Source organism: Melozone crissalis, unplaced genomic scaffold (assembly GCF_028551555.1).
Source record: "Melozone crissalis strain CALT ecotype California unplaced genomic scaffold, PUWL_Pcris_2 ptg000018l_1, whole genome shotgun sequence".
Lineage (NCBI taxonomy): Eukaryota > Metazoa > Chordata > Aves > Passeriformes > Passerellidae > Melozone > Melozone crissalis.
In genome coordinates this window covers 30,629,617-30,648,962 of record NW_026535796.1, presented here as the reverse complement: position 1 = coordinate 30,648,962, position 19,346 = coordinate 30,629,617, and the positions used below count along the sequence as shown (strand labels likewise).

Here is a 19,346-nt window from a genome sequence, read left to right as displayed (position 1 = left end):
GGGATTACTAGTCAAATTAAAATATTCCAATCTCTCAGAGAGGAACCACAGAAATTTGAGTTGTGACCACATAGTATTCCAGATATTGTATGATGAATATGTAGTTTATTGATTTGACAAGTAATACTGTTTTCCCCCAGGAAAAAAGTGAATTTGTGGCAAATGGCCTAATAGAATGGTACAAGTAATTGATGGAGTTATGCACAGTCTGTTGGGTGAGATGACAGATCTGAAAAGCCACTGAATTATTGGTTTGCCTGTTGTCGCAGTGCAAGGTATGACCATAGTCAAAGTAAGTTTAAAAAAAAGATAGCATAAATCAGAAAACACTGGGGAAAAAAAGAAGAATAATTATTAACTCAATTCCTCTGTCAGGACCATTTAAAAAATCATGGTTGAGATAACTCATAAATAAACATAATTGTCACTGCAAATAAAATTAGGAGTTATATTTTGAATTTCTTTATATATATATATATATATGTATATATATAAAAATTTAAAATACAATAAAGTAGTATTCAGCTATATAATTATACATTTTAGGTAATTATTGGTTAACTTGTTAGACTTATACCTGATAAAAGATATGCATGTGCAAAATCTCTGCAGATTCAAAATGTTCATATAATAAATACTTCTTATTTATACTTAAAGATAAGCACTGTTACTGCTGCCCTACAACCTCATAGTTTGCCTAAGGGTACACTGTAGAAATTTAAATTGAGAGACAAATAATTTCCAGTTTGCAGTAATAGGAAGCTGTTATACTTTGGAAAACATGAGATTGTTCTTAAATATCTGTTCCTTCAGTGTTGCATGAATATATCTGCTGGTCAGTGTAGCTTCTCTCTTCTTACAGCTAAGCTTGTCAAATTGATGTCCATGTTTTAAAGGAGGAATGCTGAAGCTTTTTGTAAAAACATTTATATAGTTGGAAATATAATGATTAAAGGTGGCATCAGAGGGCACTGCTTGTCTTAAATTTCCTGACATTCCTTCCCAATAATGTTTTTGGAGATGATTGCCATGTTTGCAGAGTTAACTTATAAAGCTGGCTGGTTGGCTTTTTTTGGCCACTCAATATCTTTTAGCAAAAGATAAAAGCACTTGAAATGTACAATCTAAGCCATCAAAACAGCTGACTGCTAGAGCATCTAGATAGAACTCATTCAATATGATTATGTAAATGAATGAAATTTCAAGAATTGGACAACAAACTGTTGCTGATGAACAATTAGAAGATCTGCTATAAAATACTGTATGAGATACTAAACATTTGTATCTCCTTGTTTGGCCCAAAAGACCTATAGAATCTTTAAAGACAAAGTTCTTTACCTGTGAGTTAGACAATACAAATCTTCACCAGTTAAAGAGTTGTATATCTCTAAGGAATTTTTTGCAAAGAAAACCATATTCTTTGGAATTTTGATAAAGCATTGCTTGGAACGCAGGTAAAACAGATCACCAATTCTGCTTTTTTTTCCCCAATAAACTATGTTTATTGTGCCAATTCTAATTACCATGCAATCTAATGGTTTTAAGGCTTATAATTTCCACATCACTGGACATCACAAACATGAAAGCATTTTATACTGTCATTATACATCAATGTTTGCAGTTGGTTATACATATATACAGAAATTATTCACACATCTTAACCTTGCTATTTCCTCCTTTCAAACCAACATAATTTTACTGTGAAAGCAGCTTTTTAATAAATGGTATAAGAAATACAGCAAGGCACACATTTTTTAAAAACTTTTTTCTCATTACCACCTCAAGAAGCATAAAAACCCAAAATGTTATACTTAATCCAGTAGAATGTCAACAGTTTCTAATATACAACACTATGTAGTTGTTTCTTGAAGTGTTGCATAGATTAAATTTTTTAAATTAAATAAATAAAATGCCATTTATTTAAATTGCTTAATTTTTAGATGTATTGAATCAGGAGGACCAATGACTTCTTTTTGCTGCAATCCAACAAAATAGTCACTTCAAAAGCAAAATAGTTTCAATAAACTTATGCATTATACAGATAAATATTAAATTTGATACATAAAATAGAAGAGTACTGACAGGTACAATTCTGAAAAGATGAACCAGACTGACTGTGAATTCTATAGTACTTTAAAGAACAGAACCAGTGGTAAGTAGTACAGGAGCATCCAATTTAGGAAGGGGAGGTCATTAGAGGTAGCTTGGGAGAGGAATCCATATGAAGGCAAATGGCCTTGCTACAAAATAAAATGATCACTGAAATAGGACTAGCATATGCAGCCTGACCACAAAGCCAACATGGACAAACCACATTTGGAAAAAAAAATTATCTTGGGAGTCAGTTTAATGAAGGGCAGTGATACAATGGAATTGGAGGTCATCCCAGGGTTTACAGGATGAACCTGCACCTGAATTGCAGCCAAGTTTCTAAAAGGAAACAGAAAAGTAATAGTAGGTTACAGAAAATGAAATTTTATTTGCCAAACATAGGTCTTCCAGAACAATAATATATAGCCATTAAATGGTCACATGCCAGAGTCTTTAATGCAGAAGCATACAGTAGGCAAAAAATTACTTTTAACAGCCTGAGGTACAAGTAAATGTGAAAAAATTAATTGATGTAGAAAAGTCACTGATTTTCATAAAGACTTTGCTTCTAAAGAAACAAGGGTGTTCATCACATTGGACCTTTTCCCTGGATCATATCCTCATCGTTACCTGTGAACTTACCTCCAGCACACAGAAGTGCACCAACCAATGGAAACATGGAAACTTTCAAAAGTCAAGCAACAAAAAGATCTATCTAACAATTATTTTAATATTTGTGCAAACATATATAGTGAGACTTCAATGGAGAAGAGGAAAAGACTGTCACAGAAGTGGTCTGTGAATAGAATTGTCAGTATCATCCCTGCATTTTTAAATTGTAAATAACTATTTATACACTTCTAGTACCAGCAATGAGTTAAATTTGCCTACTATAGAATTATCCAGCTCAGAGTTTATGGTAAAACTATTCAGCAAAGAGCATGGGCTTATGATGAGAATTATGAAGAAATAACTGTCAGAATACAGCTCAAAGATTAGTGCAAAGTACATCTCATAGGCATTTCCTAGGAGGCACTCCAGACATGCATTATGTGCCTTCCAAGTTAAGCAGGAATATCTGGATCTATCCAGTTACCATCTCCTTTGATCTTCTTTGTTGTAACTGACCACATCCTTCCCCATTTATACAAGAAATACTCTTACTTGAAAATATTGAAAAGCTCAACTGTCTGTTTAGATATTAATGAAGAACTGATCTGAATAAAGTGGCAGATTGTATCAAAGGTTTCTACAATTCTGGCATGAGTAAGAAAAGTCTCACTGATGGATTTTTCAAAAATTATGTAATTCATAAATTTCAATACAAGATTCTCTGTTTATTTAGCTTTTTTAAAGTCAGGTACTGTAAGGAGCTAAAAAGTCAAGACTGCTTTAAACTCTATAAAGAAACTTTATATTATTTACTTCCCTATAAAAATCTCTAGAAAAAAAAATTAAGCAAAGATTTAGATTATTATTGTAGTTCCAGTGTCTAAAAGTAAATTGTTATATACTAACTATTAAGTAAACGTGGGTTTTTTCCTCCTGTAGGAAATAAATAACCAACAGTCCTTTGCAGTTATGTATCGTCTTTTATCTGTGGATCTCAAAATACTTTTACATAAATAGGCTATTCTTCATAGGTCTCACTGATTATTATTCTCATTATTTTGTTGCTAAAAAAATGAGACAAGAAAGGAAAACTTCATACAAAATATCTATTGCTGAGCAGGAAATAACAGTCAGATGCTTTGAGCACCAGTGCTGGGTTTCTCCTGGTGATAGTAAGTGGCAGAATATTCTATCTAATATTGCAGCACTGTCAGATAAAATCAATTTTGTTTTCTTAAGTGCAAGTAAATTATTTTTACCCTAAATTAAGTTAAAACTTAAATTTAAAATACAGAAGTAAGGAAATAGCTTTTATTTACTTGTAAGAACTAACAGATTACCCACAGAATTCTAAGGCATCCTCTAGAAAAGACTTTGGGTAGAACACATAAATGTCCTAAATGTATTGATCTCTATGCATATTGAATTTGTAACTAAAAGTTCCCATCCCATTGGTGAGTCATGGGTCACAGTGGCAGCAGAAGATCACATGATCTCAGGTACAGATAAATCTCTCAAGGTGACCCCTAACTGAGAAATAAAATCAGTGCAGCTTTATGAGCACCTTTGTTGAAGAACTCTGTGTCAGCTCATGTGAAGGAGTAGTCAGTACTGTCAGAGAGATTTTCGAATCTGCCCACAGAATTATAATAATTTTTCCACAATGGTCTTCTTTTTTTTTTTTCTTTTTTTTTTTTCTTTTTTTTTTTTTTGTTTAGCACACTGTTAAACAACAGGACTGCAACATTTGACAAAACTATTCATTCACTATTTGATAAAACTATTTATTCACTATCAGTTTTATTCCCCTGTAAAGCCAGGGTAAATACTAAAACAGTACAAAATCAACCCACATTTGAAAGCATATCTTTTTCAGCTTTGAATTCTCAGTATGCTTTTAAGGTACACATATAGTATAGATTTTTTTTCTAAGTATTGCAGCTACACATGGAATTACACATTTAAATGAGCTTACAGCACAGGTGCTTCAGGAAAAATAATGGTGTTTGCCATTTATCTTTCAAATTAAATAATGTGTTTTTAAATAGTAACTTTTTTCATAATACACTTATGGGAACAACATTTATCTGTCACATTTTAAAAGATGTATTAGTAATAAATGTAAATTACCTTTGGAAAATCAGTAATTAGCCTCATCAAAAAATAAACAATCTGCCACCAAAAAGATAATCTTTAGCATAGTTAAGTATAATAACTGTTATTTGAATAAGTTAACAAATTAGGATAGATTGCTTCTGTAATTCATTCCCCATAGCATGAGAGATGAAGTTAAAGCATCAAGCTTGTGGATGGGGGAAGGGAGCTCAGACTTTAGTGAAACCAAACCTAGCAGCTCATATTTTCATTTTTGGTGTGTCAGAGATAAACTATATGTATTCTAGAACTTTACTACTGGGAATAAAACAGTACATAGTTTCCATGGAAGTAATGCTATATGTACAAGTTAAGAACTAGTATCTTCCTACATTTAAAAAGTGGGAATGTAGTGTCAAGAGCTTTGTTCTCTTAAAATAATTTGTCAGCCCCTGGGCAAAAGTGGAAGCTATAACATAACCCTATTAAGTTGTTGTATCCAGATTTTGCATTATATTTTATTGCATTGTGGGGCATTTTTTATTAAACCTATCCTCTGTGTCCAATCTTAGAACTCACACAAACTGCATATTTCCGGTCTTATGGAAAAAAAAAAATCCGGCTACCATGCAAATAACTATAAAGTTCTGAAGAGTGAGGTAAGTTTATGCAGTATTTTGAGATCCTCAGAGCAAAAGTACTAACAAATTGAAAAGACATGTCATTATCAGTGAAAGAATGAGAACAAGGATAAAATCACACTCACTACAGCACATATTCTTCCTCAAAATAATATTATAAAAATGAGTGAAAAAATGAGAAAACTAGCAAAACAATAACTTGGAAAGCTTATGTTTATATCAGTTTCAGTTAAAAATCTCAGACTTTTGTCATCATCTCAATTTCCAAATAGAGACTTCTATATACACATAATCAATTTAATTTAATTCTAGAATACATAGAATTATCTATGAGTTTTGCAATTCATAGTTCATCTCCATTGCTTCTCCAATTGTTTGGATGTGTCCAAGTATTAACCTAATTGGCAATCAGCAGGTCATGATGGCCTATTTCAAAAACATTCCAGACATATCCTCTTTGCTATGATGGTTCCAAGATAATGGATTAGCCAAACAGAGACGTGTTGAGATAGCAGCAAGCTGTAGACTATTGCTGTCATAACCTAGACTATTGCTAGAAATATATATGTGACTGTGGGAATGCTGGGTAAACCACCAATAAATGGAAAGCCCAAAGCTTAGAAATATAACAAAATCAAAAAATGAGAAAGTTAGATCTCTAAGAGCAGCAAATAAATCTATTTTGTACAAATCATATGTGATCCTCTGCTACAGCTACAGTTTGCCATAGGAGAGTACTAATGTTTTCCATGGGCAGTGATGAATAACAGCCTTTTCTCCTGCCAACATCTCGGAATCATAGCATAATTTAGGTTGGAAGGAAACTTGAACATCAACTGGTCCAACCTCCTGTTAAAAGGAAGGCTGTTTTCAAAGGTAGAAAAGATTATTCAGGGCCACGTCCACTTGAATTTTGAAAATCTCCAGAGATGGAGACTCAAGAACTCCTCAAGGAAATCTGTCCCATGCTTAGCCTTGTTTTTTATAGTAAATTCCCTTGCTACAACTTCTGGCAAGCAGCAGCATTTGGAACTGGATTGGCATTTGGAGCTGCTATTCTGGCTGTGGTCTGCTGGAGGAGTGTTTCCAAAGACTAATGGCATTTGATAGAGCTGTGCTGGCTTTTGGGTCACCAAACTAGTGAGACTGAAAACAGCAGTGCTGAATGCTAGGAACTGACCCAAAAGTGGTTTTGTAGATCCTCTTCCATAATTAAATGTGCAGCAATTGTTCAACATTTATGTGAGGTCAGAAATTCCAAATCTGAACCACTTTCAAACACTGGTAGAGATCAGGACCACCTTTCTGCCTTAGGTTCCATCATCTTATTCGTGTTTCAAAATGCTTACCACAAAAGAGAACCAAAGGTTGCAGTACTGCTGGGTACTGGACAGTCATGAGTTTCCATCTCCATTACCCTCACATTATATACTTTCATGATGTTGTAAAGATTTGTTGTTTTGGAAACCTCAGCTTTTGGCCTAATGCTATGTTGTAATAATTGTGTTCTTAATAATGGCTTACTGAATTAAAATAATGGTTAACTGGCATCAGGAAATTACTTATTATCTCTCTGTTCTCCAGTCTGCTTAGCCATTCTTCATGGTTTGTCTAGAAATATTGTAGAATTTCAAGTCACTAGTCAAACAAACTAGTTCTTGTAGAACTGGAAGTTTAGCTTTATCAAGCGCTTTTGAACCCCTCCTAAGACCAGATGCCTGCAGAGAAAGGCATCAATGAGCAGGAATGGTTTCTGGTTCCCTCGGCTGAGGAGGGAATGGAGACTGATATATTACATTGGAGGAATTCCCAGGTTCTGCAAGATAGCAGACTTGTTCCAGAAGGGAGCAGCTCCAGTCAGTGCAAAGCCAAAGGGCAAAAAGCAATTCGTATTCACTGCATTTGTTGACTAGTGGCATGTAAACTGGAATTATAGTGTAATCAAAACAAATGACATAGCACTATCATGAAACAGAAGCCCTGGCTGATGATTCATCTCCTTCCATTGTACAAAAAAAAATGTTAAAAAAGAAAAGTAAAAAAAAAGTAAAAAAAAAAAAGTGCAACTTGTAGAGTACATACCTGTTTTTAGAATAATCTATGTGCCTGGAGAGGGTTACATTCTATCTGTGCATATTTATATGTCTTTCCTTATGAAGTTTGAGGAGATTTTCTTCACAAGTAAGAGTTTTTCTGTTCTGTTGTGAACCATCCTTTTTCTGTGAATGGCCAGGCTTTATCTGAAACTCTGTACCTGAGGCCTCTTCAGAAGCAGCAACACATCCTTTTTTATCTTCTGTTCCAGGTGATTTTCCTGCACTACTCTTTTTAGTGCTAACCTCTGGAGAATTCTTTTCCAAACTTTCATTTTGTCCATCTGAAAACAGCAAATTATCATCAGCATTTTTTGAATTACTTGATGTACATTTTTTGTTAGTATTTGGAATATTTATATCATTATCATCCCCACATAAGAAAGATAAATCCCTACCTTCAGAAGAAGTTTTTAACTCTAATGACTCTGGAGTCACTTCACCTAGTGACTCTGCAGATGTTTCAGAAATAGGGTTAGAAATAGGTTGCTGCTGCTCAACTTGTGCTTCAGAAGAACCATTAGAAATAGACTGTTGCTGCTGCTCAACCCGTTCTTCCTCAGGACAGGCTTCAAAGAAGCATTCAATATCTTCTCTCTCATCTGTGAAGTCCAGTGGCACAGGAGTGCTGCTCTTTTCCTCGATGTATTTGATTACTTCTCCACAGTCACTATCATGAGAAGAAAGTGAAAGATAAGAATAGAAGTCCCCTTTTCTTAGCTGGATGGGTCTGTGAGAGTGTTCTAACACTTTTTCCTTGATCTGTGCTAATGAAGCTGGAGCAGATGACTCACATTCAGGTTGTGACTTACTTTTCAAAGCTGTTGATGCCATGTCTATTATCTCCCTGACAAAATTGTGTACTGAGCCATCTTCCACGGTTTTTTTATCAAAATCAGCGGATTCACAGTTACAGCACATATCAAAACCATTGGCTGATGAGTTGCATTCTGCTTCACTGGATTTCAAGGCTGCACAGCAATCAGGAAATTTTTCAGTAGCGTTTATTGTATGTTGTTGGCCACTAGGTAAGGATGGCTGTAAAGCTGTTTCTTGTATGACTACAGAATTAATTTCTGAGGAAGATTCAAGGCAAGGCTTTTTTGCAGGAGAGGAAGCAACAGAGTGATGATCAGGCTGAAGATGACTTTGACATTCTCTTGGAGGGTTCCTGGATCCAGCTGAAGAAAGAACAGTCTCCTTGCCATCCATATGTGAATCATCTGAACTGTCTGTAAATGCTTCACAGACACCACACTCATTTTCAGCTTCTCTGACATCAAGTGATGCATGAGTTTTGGGGGTTGCTGGGACACTAACAAGACCTTCCTTTTGGCTGCCAAAAGTATTTTCGACATTGCCATTTTCCATATCATCCACAAGCTGATCCTTCACAACCTGAGAGATGTCTTTCACTGGGTGACTCTTTGTCCCTTTTCCACGATCACATGGTATATTCTTACTATTGCCATTACTTTCCGATATTTTCTGCACTGAACCATTCAACAGTGTTTCAATGCTTAATGTATCTGTGGCTTTTGATGTCTCATTACTAACTTCTTTACTGCGCTGAATTTCATCACTGAGGTTACTTTTTCTTTTCTCCCTTGTCAAGGAAAATTTTGGTCTAATCCAGGTTTGGAGCTCATTTTTTATATAATCAAGTCCTGAAATTAAATTGCATTCTTCATAAATGTCCTCATCAGTTGCTATACTGGAGTCGTCATCTTCATCTTTGATACCTAGCTCTTCCTCAGTTAAGGTAAGGGTGGAACTTGAAAGCAAATCACTGTCATCTTCATCATCAGTACAAGCAGAAGTGCAGGAGACATTAACAATCATGCTGACATTGACATCACTCTCATCAGCTACAGATCTATTAAGATGTTTCCTAAATGATGCATTTGAATCTGGTATTTTATTTCTGTGTAGTACAATGTCTTCAGAGCAGAGAGAAAGATCCTCGCTGCTGCTGAGTTCAGTGAGAGAAGCTGCTGAATCCTCATTGATTGAAGACGCAATATCTAGAGACAGCTGTCCAGTAAAAGACATTTTTTGAGAGCTACTTTGGAGTGTCATATCAGAGATGCTGCGCTTTATTTTTTGATCTGAAGGACTCTGGATATTCTCTAAGCGATTCAGAAGATCTAATGTCCTTTTACTGAGCTCTCCAACAGAATCACTGCTTGCACTTATGTCTCCAGAGCCATGATGACTGAAAAGATCTTCGTTGCTTTTGTAGGAAGTCAGCCAGCTCTCCAAAGAGGCACTTCGCTGAAGACCATCTCCACTTTTAAAAATACCTGAGCTGAACAAATCACCTACTACCGACAGAGATTCTAAAGAAGAACTATGAGATAAAGTGGAAACCTGTCTTGTATTCTCTGTAACAGGTAATTTTTTTACAGTTTCTACAGATTTACCAGAACTGGGATCTGATTCTCCACAGATACTTGCCAGAGTATGATCATGAATAAACCCATCTGGTTGTGACTCTCCTGACTTATGTTCGGATTTACCAGGTATTTTGTCAAAACAAAAGTCATGAAACAAACTACCCTCTGTATGTGTTTTTTCAATCTGTGATTGTTTCATTATCACTGGTAATTTGAATTTGGAGCCTTGAAGATATGAATAATCATAAAATGTAAACACATCATGTTTTCCTTGCAATTCTTCTGGACAACCAGGGTTGGACATAGTAATGCTGTCCAAATCCTCATCATTTTCACTTCCACAGCATACAGAAGGAGCCAACTGGAAATCATCTGAAAGACTAGTATGATCTTCTTCATCTTTCTTTAGTTTTGGTTTTATTACATTATCCACTTGGATTTCCACATGCCCAATTTCAGGATTACTCTGACTGCTTTCAATATCATTTAGCAAAAAAATTTCTGAATTATTTGTAGTTTCTGTATCACATTCACTCACTATCCCACTCTCACTCTCAGAATGCCTGCTTATGTTCCCACTCTGACACATGAGGTTATATGGTTTTGCCAATGCGGTACCTCCTATCAGATCTGGCAGGGATTTGGTAGATGAAAATGATGAATCTTTACTGAGACTTTTGTTTAAAATGTTAGACTGCATTACACTGGAGAATCTGGATGTTTTTTTCAAAAAAGGGTTATGGTTTTTTTCTGATAATTCAATATTATGAAGACTATAGACCTGATAGATGTGAGGATTTGGAGGGGAAGTAATGTTGGGACAATAAAGAGGAATTCCATGATTACTGATATTTTCATCCTCATTAACATCATTATCACCACATTCTTCTGAGGCAGGTTTCTGGTTTAGATCATCCTTGTTGAGCTCCTGATCAGGATCACTTAAGTCTTCATGAATACTGATGAGCTTATTACTTATGTCAGTTTCATCCCATTCTAGTGCATCTTCATTTGGACCATTTAGATCCATCAAACTGGGATCAATAACATTTAGAGGCTCCTGTAAAAGAAAAAGTCAAAGATTAAAAATATTTACAGCTGTACTTTAAATGTGCTCCCACTAAAATCATGCAAGTTAATGGAAGTAAAGTGCATTTTTGGAACAATGATCACTAATAGGTTTTTAATTTTGTTACGCCTTGTGTGCTATTAAAACGATCAATTAAAATGAAACCAATTACATTTTCAAAGATTTCTTAGACTTCTTTGTTTCTTTTTATTTGCTGTCAAAATATAATACAGAAATTTCAGTTTAATATATTAATTGTGGTTAGTCACTTTATAGATATAAAGTTTTTAACTTGGAATCACAACAGGAGTGTGTTAGTGAAAAACATGCAATTATGTTGAATATATGAAAAACTTTCTTAGCCTGCTTAAGTTTAAAATAGTTAAGATGTAAAGGATTAATGAAAGGATTTTTGAAATGTTTATAAGAAACTTCTCTGTAGTCAGCCTTAAAACAACAAATCACAAGTCTTGATGAATTTTTGCTAGAATTTGTATTTATTCTTTACTTGATAATAAAAGCAGTACAAATGATCAGTAAGTAAGATTAATGAATTTGATACGTTCAGCTGAAAGATCAAGTACTACATGAGTTTCAAATAATGTTCGCTCTGGTACCCTTCTCTGAAAAAGGACTGACTGATAAATAAGTGGGAGAAACTTAATTTTCTTTTTAACATATTTGTAACTTTCCAGTAATGTTTGTTATTATGACTCAGAACATGTGATAACAAGAATTGTTCCTTCTGGAAATGTGTGGAAGAGAAAGAATACCTTGACAAATTTTCTTACTCAGATGTGATTTGTCAAGTGGCCAACAGTACCAAACCACTTTAAGCCCTTGAAAATAAGACTGAAATGATCCCTGATTTGGAGGTTGAGCACAAATTAATTTCACTTTATTCTTCTATTTCCTGAGAGGCCTCCATATTAGTGAAGGCTTTGCTTTTACAAGGAGTCTTGTAATAGAACTGTTGACTAATGTAGAATTGTTTAGTTTAAATAATCTGAGCAGCTGAACAGCAATCACTGTATCCAGAAACACAAACACTTCTTCCAAGAAACCTCTCAACTCTGATCTTCTGCTTTCTCCAATTTTCTTTGAGCAAGTGATGTTTTTAAAATACAGCATTGACATGATGCCAAACAGCAAGAGCAAATCCCAGCAAATATAAAGCAGATAAAATGAAGTCCAATAAAGTGCAGTTCTGCACAACTTAGTAACTGACTTAGATTCATCAAGACTCGGCCAAGGCTAATTGTGCAGGGAAAGGCACGTACTTCTGACTTCAATTCTCAGCTGGAAACTCTCTTTGAAGTATGAACTAAAGCTTCACAGCCCTTTTGTGAGCTCCATAGCTAGGACACTGGGACACTTTGCAAGACTGGGCATAAGTGATATGAACCAAGCTATTCTTTCAGGAGAAGCCCTACCTACATGCTGTTTTAAAAGAAGCTTTCTTGTCCTGTATCATTTTGCATAAAGCAAATATTGATTTGGTCATAGATAGATGGGAAAATTTCGTCCTGCAGTGCTGTGTTTGGTATGTTTAACCAGCAAGAGGCACAGACACAGATAGTGCCAAATCTCTGCTCCAGTGCCTATTTAATTATGGATATAGGTGGCATTGTTTCTGTGCAAGAAACAAGGCTATATCATCCCAGTATGTCCACTAAACAAAAGGCTAAAACAATCAACGGAAATCAGGCAGAATTATTTCCCCCAAACTGGGCAGCTATCCACCATTCATCAGGGTGATGTGATTATTAACTTATTTGATAAATCAAGACTCTCTCCATCTAAGATAAATCTATGTGCTCGTGCTTCATTGGGCTTAGCTGTAATGTAGGTCCCTGAGTCCTGCAGCTGTGTTAAGAGATCACATATAATAATGGGCAGAACTGCAAGTGTGAAAAAATTTTTTTCATTCTTGGCAGATTAGGAGGCCTTTGGTATTTCATGAATCTGTCATCAGTAATGTTGAAGGTTTGAGTCTCTTTGTGAATCTACCTACCCTAAAGTTTTTATAGAGTACCTTTGCTAGAGTTCTTTCTTTTTCCCCCAAGAGACATTGGCTAAAGAAAAATTCCTGCGAAAACACGCATTTACTAGACAGTTATGGCTATCAGAGCAGTTCTGTTCATTGTGGATCCAGAAATCTTCATTTGGATTTGCCAGTTTGCCGTGTTTTAATAAAAGCTCCTGGTTTGTACTTAGCTGAACTCAGTTTCCCAGCTGTAGATGACCCTTAAGTAACATTTAAGTAAAATGTAAGAAAATGAAATTATTTGAAAACCTGTTAGATTAAAAAAGAAATCAGATTCAATGGCTCATTTTCTCTGTGTCATGTTTTACAATCCTGTCATACTCAGCATTAGGAAGACATTGCTGTGGGAAGTTTCCTAAACTGCTTGATTTTACTGTTTTAAGCTTCTGGCAGCTGCATGAAGAAATTACTAAAGGCAGGAAATCAGCAGCAGGTTCCAAGAATTTTATGTTCCATAGAATCTGATTCTGTTTCAAAACAAAACATTTGGTCCTCATTGGTCAGGAAGATAACCTTCCCTCTGTAAATCAGCACTTGGCTGCTTGTTTGTTCAGCAAGTCAGATGGACTAAAACAATAAAACATGTAGAGTTGTGACCTCAGCCCATTCATCTTCACTGAGTGCTCCCCACTTCAAAGCCTATTTTTTTATTCTTAAAATGCACATGCTTTTCTGAGTCCTGGCATATACTCAGAAGTTTTGCAGGCTTAGCTTGATGGCAGGGGATTTTCAAAATTTTTTATTTTATTTTATTTTATTTAGTTTTGTTTTATTTTATTTTCCTTCTGATTGTTGCTTATATTCGCAAAGACTCTTATGTAGATATGGTCATTTTACTAATATAGCTTTCTCTCTACAAGGAACTGACTAAATTGATATTAGTAAATTACTACTGTAGTTATAAATATCATATCCCTTGAAGTACAACTTTAGTGGTTATCAGCTACAATGGCAGCCCTTCCAAAATACAGGAAAAGTTTTAACTTTGAAATAAACCACTCAGCTTAAGTCACACACATTTTGTATTTGGCATTTTTAGTACAGGTATATATTTTCCCTATATTTTTTTACAAAATTTAGTGAGCTGTTCAAACAAGGAAGAGATTGAGGTAGTTTTTGGTAGTGCCACACCATAGCCTCTGGAATAAATCTCTGGAATGAACAATGGAAGGTGGTGTCACTCCAGCTGACATTTGCCCTGACAGCAGTAGTGAGGTAAATCCCAGGAATTTTTAGGAACCATTTTTATCATATCAGATATCTCTTTTTCAGGCTGCTCAGTGCAGAGGTAGGATGCTGGATGATTAGAGTTATCATGTTATTAATAGATTGTTAGGTTTTGCCAACAGAATGTTTAAAATTCGCCAACCTTATGCTTTACTTGGTGTTATACAGAGGAGGGTACAAATGATAAATGTCAGATAGGGCCAGAGAGAAATTCTGTTTGCTCACTTTACTGGGAAATATGGTGTTGCTTCTTCTTCCATGTTTTCCATTTGAGTGAACTGTATAGTATTGTACAATTCATCTTCCACACAAAGTAGATGAATCTTCTACTTCCATTTCCAATTGGGAAAGATTTACTTGTGTAAGAGCTGCAGCACGTTTTTTATTTTGTTTCAGTTAATTAAGAATATGTCTTTCCTAGAGAATTTGACTCTCTAGGAAGACTCCAAAGGACATTCTACCTAGCCTGGATCAAGGTATCAGAGTGACCTGGTCCAGTGAAAAGAGTCTGTGTATGGCGGGGGATTGGAACTAGATGATCTTTGAGGTCCCTTCTAAGCCAAACCATTCTCTGACTGTATGATTCTCTGATTCTATAATCCCTTCTTGAAATGCAGATACCCAAAAAGGAAGGGGTCTATCCCAGACAGACATGCTGATCTCCACAATTAAGACAGACTACATTTAAAGAGAGTCCTGGAGTGTGCTACAGAACATCACATTTCAATGGAGTGAGCCCTCTATGCTGACTCTTAAGCCCTGGCTTTGCTGGAGTCTGTGGCAAAACATTGCAAAGGTACCTGTCCTGTCTGGCAAAAACTATTGTGATACAGGTTGATGGCACTAAATTTCCTAGAATTCAGAAACTTTTTTTTATATATGAAAGAATGTGTAAGCAAAAATGTGTATCTAATTTTTCTAAAAATGGGTAGGTTTAAAGTAGGTCTGAGTGGTCTCTAACACTATAAAGACATTAAATACCACTATATTTAGAGAAGATCTCTAAGATCAGTAAGAAAAGTAAGAAACAGCAAATAGTTTTGACCAAGAAAATAAAAAAAAATCTCAATATAATAAGAATCAAAAGATGCACAATATTATGCATACTCCTATTTTTTGCATATTTCCACTAGATAAACACCACTTAGGAAGCATATATTGTTGCATGAAAAGTTTTAAGTAAATAATCAATCAAATTATAGACTCAGAAGAGTGAAAGGTTAAATTAATTGTAATGTATTTGAAAGTGCTGCTTTAAGGATTTTAGCTATTCCTACTTTGAATCCAGAAATTCCTATTTTGCTCAGGAAAGCATTCCTATTTTGCTCAGGAAAGCATTCCCATTTCAGTGGGATAACTCTTGTGAGCACAATTAGGTGTGTGCTTAAATCCTTGTAGAGTTGGTGTTTAATGGCTAACCAGTTACTCTGCAGAAAATGTTAGTGGGAAGGAATAAGGCTATTAAGCCAAATAAAGATATTTCCTCAGCCCCAACGCTCTTTAAGGAAAAGTGACAAAATGAAATTTTTTATTTGTTTTTTTTTTTTTTACTAAAACAAGAATAGTTTAGCTTTTTTCTGAAGCAAATTACATTAAACAATGATTCTCTGTTTTGGCTTCATTTGCATGTGCTACTCCAGTACAGATACTTTGAGTTGGTGAAACAGGCCTGTAATGTAACCCCTACGTACTATTATATTTTTTTTAAAGGAATTAACATGAAAAAAAGAGCTTTTAAAATAATAATAAATACAAACTCTGTTCTTCCTCCTTCCCTGCAACATATCCTTCAGTTGCTGTGGCCAAATTATCCAATCTCAACTGCATTTAAGGGCCAGGGAAAAAAAGAAAAAGGACAGAAAACCATCCCCCACCTCCAGGAATGTGTGCACATTCAAGGAAGACAAACATGATTTTGTCTTTTGAAAAATGCAAGCATGCCAAGTACTTCTGCTGAGGAAAATAGTTGTGTACAGTGCCACTTCACCTCTGCCTCACTTAAACTCATTTTCTAAATGGTGTTCCCTATATCACAGTCATCAAAAAACTATCCTCATTTCCCAACACCAATTTTTAATATGCATAAGCATATGTATATGCATAATATAACCTGTGCATAACACCAAAGTGGCCTACACATTACAATATATTCTCAGAATGTATGGAAGCAGCATGCTTTATCACAGATCATGAAAAAACATACATGAACTTACATATTTGTTACAATTGCAATTAAAAGCAAGTATGCATTTATTTCCCGAGAAAATAAGAACTAAATCTGTGGTAATCCCTTACTGCATTTTACAGTTATTATTGCCTCTCTCGATGACATTACATGCTCAATCCTGCACGTGCAGAGTTCCTCCTGCTCTTTTAGGGGTCATGTATGCTTACAGGTAGTGCCAGGGTCCTACATGGGTGGTTGTATGCTCAGAGTCCTGTACCACAGGAAGGACACAGACTTTGCCTCTGCCTTTAGCAGCCACAGATGTCACCTGCAAGGGTCTCAGTATAAGCTGGGAACAACAGAGACTCCGCCTCTGCTCAGATCTCTATGATGAGGCTTGAAGTTCTCTGATAATGCTCAGAAATAACAGTTTATAGGACTACTATTTTCATATCTAGGTTTTAAAGTAGGTAATTTTCTTTATCATGGCAGCAGGTTTCTGGGGACATCTTCTAAGCAACAGGTAAAATAACTGCAGTGGCATTTTAACAGGTAGCCCAGCTGAAAACTATTAACTCCTACTAGTAGGAGAAGTGTTTTAGAAGTCAGGGAAAATGTCCATTCTCTAAGCATTCTTCTGCCATTTCTATGTCACTTGATGCTAGGTAAAATTCTGGGGTCAGTTGAGCCTGCATAGGAGTCCTATGAGGGTGTTCTAACTCCCTTGGTAAGCTGCCTGCAGTGTCAGATGGACAAAAGAGTGAAAGGCTCCAGCCTCTCTATCACACTCCACTCACACATCACACTGGAGTGTACAAGCCATGCTGAAACAGAAGGTGAGCCATGTCAGCAGAAGGCCTGCAGGAACTAACTTTGATCACAGATCTGTTCAGTCCCTGCTCTGTGTCTAAAGGATCATTGTTAAGGACCTACCCATTATCTGTTTTCCATCCTCTACAGAAGCATTTGCCTCTTTTTTTTTTTTTTGCAACCATATCCTTTCTAACATCTATATTTCTTATTTGCAGAAGAATCCCTTTAGATGTTACTAGAAAGAAGAACATCTATAACATTTTTATATTGAGTAATATTGTCATCCAAATAGGTTTACAATCCCAGACCTATATCCCAAGTTGTGTATTTGGGCTTTTTTTTTGTGATGAGAAAACCTGGCTACATGACATATTTTACCAACTGTTGTTTTTACTGCTTTGTAGCTTTCTTTTCATCTGTCATGAGGTTACATGACAGGATTTTTTGCCCTTGAATGTCATTTCATATCTCACCTTTACTTCAGAGAAATATATGTTTTTCTTTGTTCAAGAATCCATCACAAGCCCTTTATGAAACTCTTAGAAAAACACCCCTGGCTTTATCTAAATCCAAAATGTTTCCCTGCACACATAGTTCAGAACAGAGCAAATTCTGGCACCACACCTCAGTACATGCCCATGCAAGTTGGTGGGAGTCCATTCATGCAAAGTCTCAGAATTTGACCCAAATGGCTTCTTTATAGTTAAGACTATAAAATATCCAGAAAAACCAGGGAACCTGTGGAACATCATATTAATGCCAAATCAATTGCATTCCACATTTAGATGCTCATAAAAAATTTGTACCAACAAAGCAAAGTGGGACAATAAAATCACTGTTGCTTTCTCTTTGTACTATTAAGAGGTCTGCAAACTGCTAATAATGCTTTCAATTTAGTATAATGTACATTGGAACTGGTACTCCTTTAACAGTGTATTCTCAGTTAAACCAGAACAACTCAGTGGATGCTAAGAATGGACTCAGTAGATACAACAGGCATCTCCAATCTACAGCAGGCACATCAGGACACCAAAATCATGGCTTTTTAAAGAGCTTTGTTTCAGTAGAAATGAGGGTTTGTGAAAAACTCTGAAGAGTGAGAATCACCATAGAAACATAGACAGAAATAAGGTACAAAAGAGCAGGACATAAGCCCTTGGGAGCTTGACCTTAGAAGAAACCTAGAAAGAAAGTTTTCTCATGAAGAGCTGGAATAGAGAGACTTGAATTTCTAAATAAAAAATTCTTCCAGTATACTGGAAAGGGAGACTTTATCTATTATTTATGAACAACAGGACTGCATGAAAAATACCCATCCCTATCATCAGTTTCTTCTTCTGAATCAGTTGAGAGACCACCAAATTCACATTATCAATGAGAATGGACTCCCTGTCCCCCTTATTTAAATTTTCAATGCAATTTCTCTGCAATTTCAGTTCCGGCATTTCCTGAAGTGATTGATTCATCATTTGTAAATTTAAGATATCAACTCGAAGGGAGACAATAAGCAAGTATTGTTAAATCAAAGGCTAGAAGAATACTGTATATTACAAGTACTTGCACAGTCTGCCCACCTATGGATTTCCAAGTGCTAAGTTAAACACCACAGCTGTCAGTAAGTGGTAGGGAGTTCTGGCAATGAATCAAAATTACAATGGTAAGCACTTTGAGGCTACAACAGCACAATTGCTCCTTGCCATTACACAGCCTATATCTAAGAAAAGCTGCTCTTGAAATGTTGCAATATAGAAACACTGGCCTAATCTCCAAATATAAGCAGTCCCTAGGTAGGCAGAGCTCTTTCACCAAGATCATCTCATCTTTGAACTTCCAGATTATTTTCTTTTCACCTTTTCTGGTAAGTGATGATGTTTATACCTCTCTCTATACATAATAGATGTCAACACAGCTCTGGAGCTGGCTGGAAAAAAAGGATTGGAATTTCCAATCTAAGCTAGTACATTGAATAAGTCCTGTGCAGCGTCTCAAGTGCACTGTTTGGTTTGGTCACTTGCAAAATTATTTGATATAAGCAAACTTGGTAGAAATTCACTTGGAAAAAGCCAAAGTAGTAGACAACAATACCTTGCTATTGT

General features: G+C 35.6%; 1 protein-coding gene across 4 annotated transcripts in view; it reads right to left on the bottom strand.

Moving 5' to 3' along the window:
• Nucleotides 1-668: 668 nt before the first annotated feature.
• AKAP6 (A-kinase anchoring protein 6) overlaps nucleotides 669-19,346 on the bottom strand; it is a 257,384-nt gene continuing 238,706 nt past the window's right edge. For 3 of the 4 annotated variants that reach the window (XM_054275179.1, XM_054275181.1, XM_054275180.1), the window contains 3 exons: nucleotides 7,930-10,987; nucleotides 7,521-7,815; nucleotides 669-2,430 (listed from right to left, as the gene is read on the bottom strand). In XM_054275179.1, coding sequence (XP_054131154.1) covers nucleotides 7,562-7,815; nucleotides 7,930-10,987 — 3,312 coding nt within the window. In that variant the 3' untranslated portion in view covers nucleotides 669-2,430; nucleotides 7,521-7,561. Of the gene's footprint in view, nucleotides 2,431-7,520; nucleotides 10,988-19,346 lie in introns of all 4 variants that reach the window. The other variant, XM_054275178.1, reaches the window with a different exon arrangement.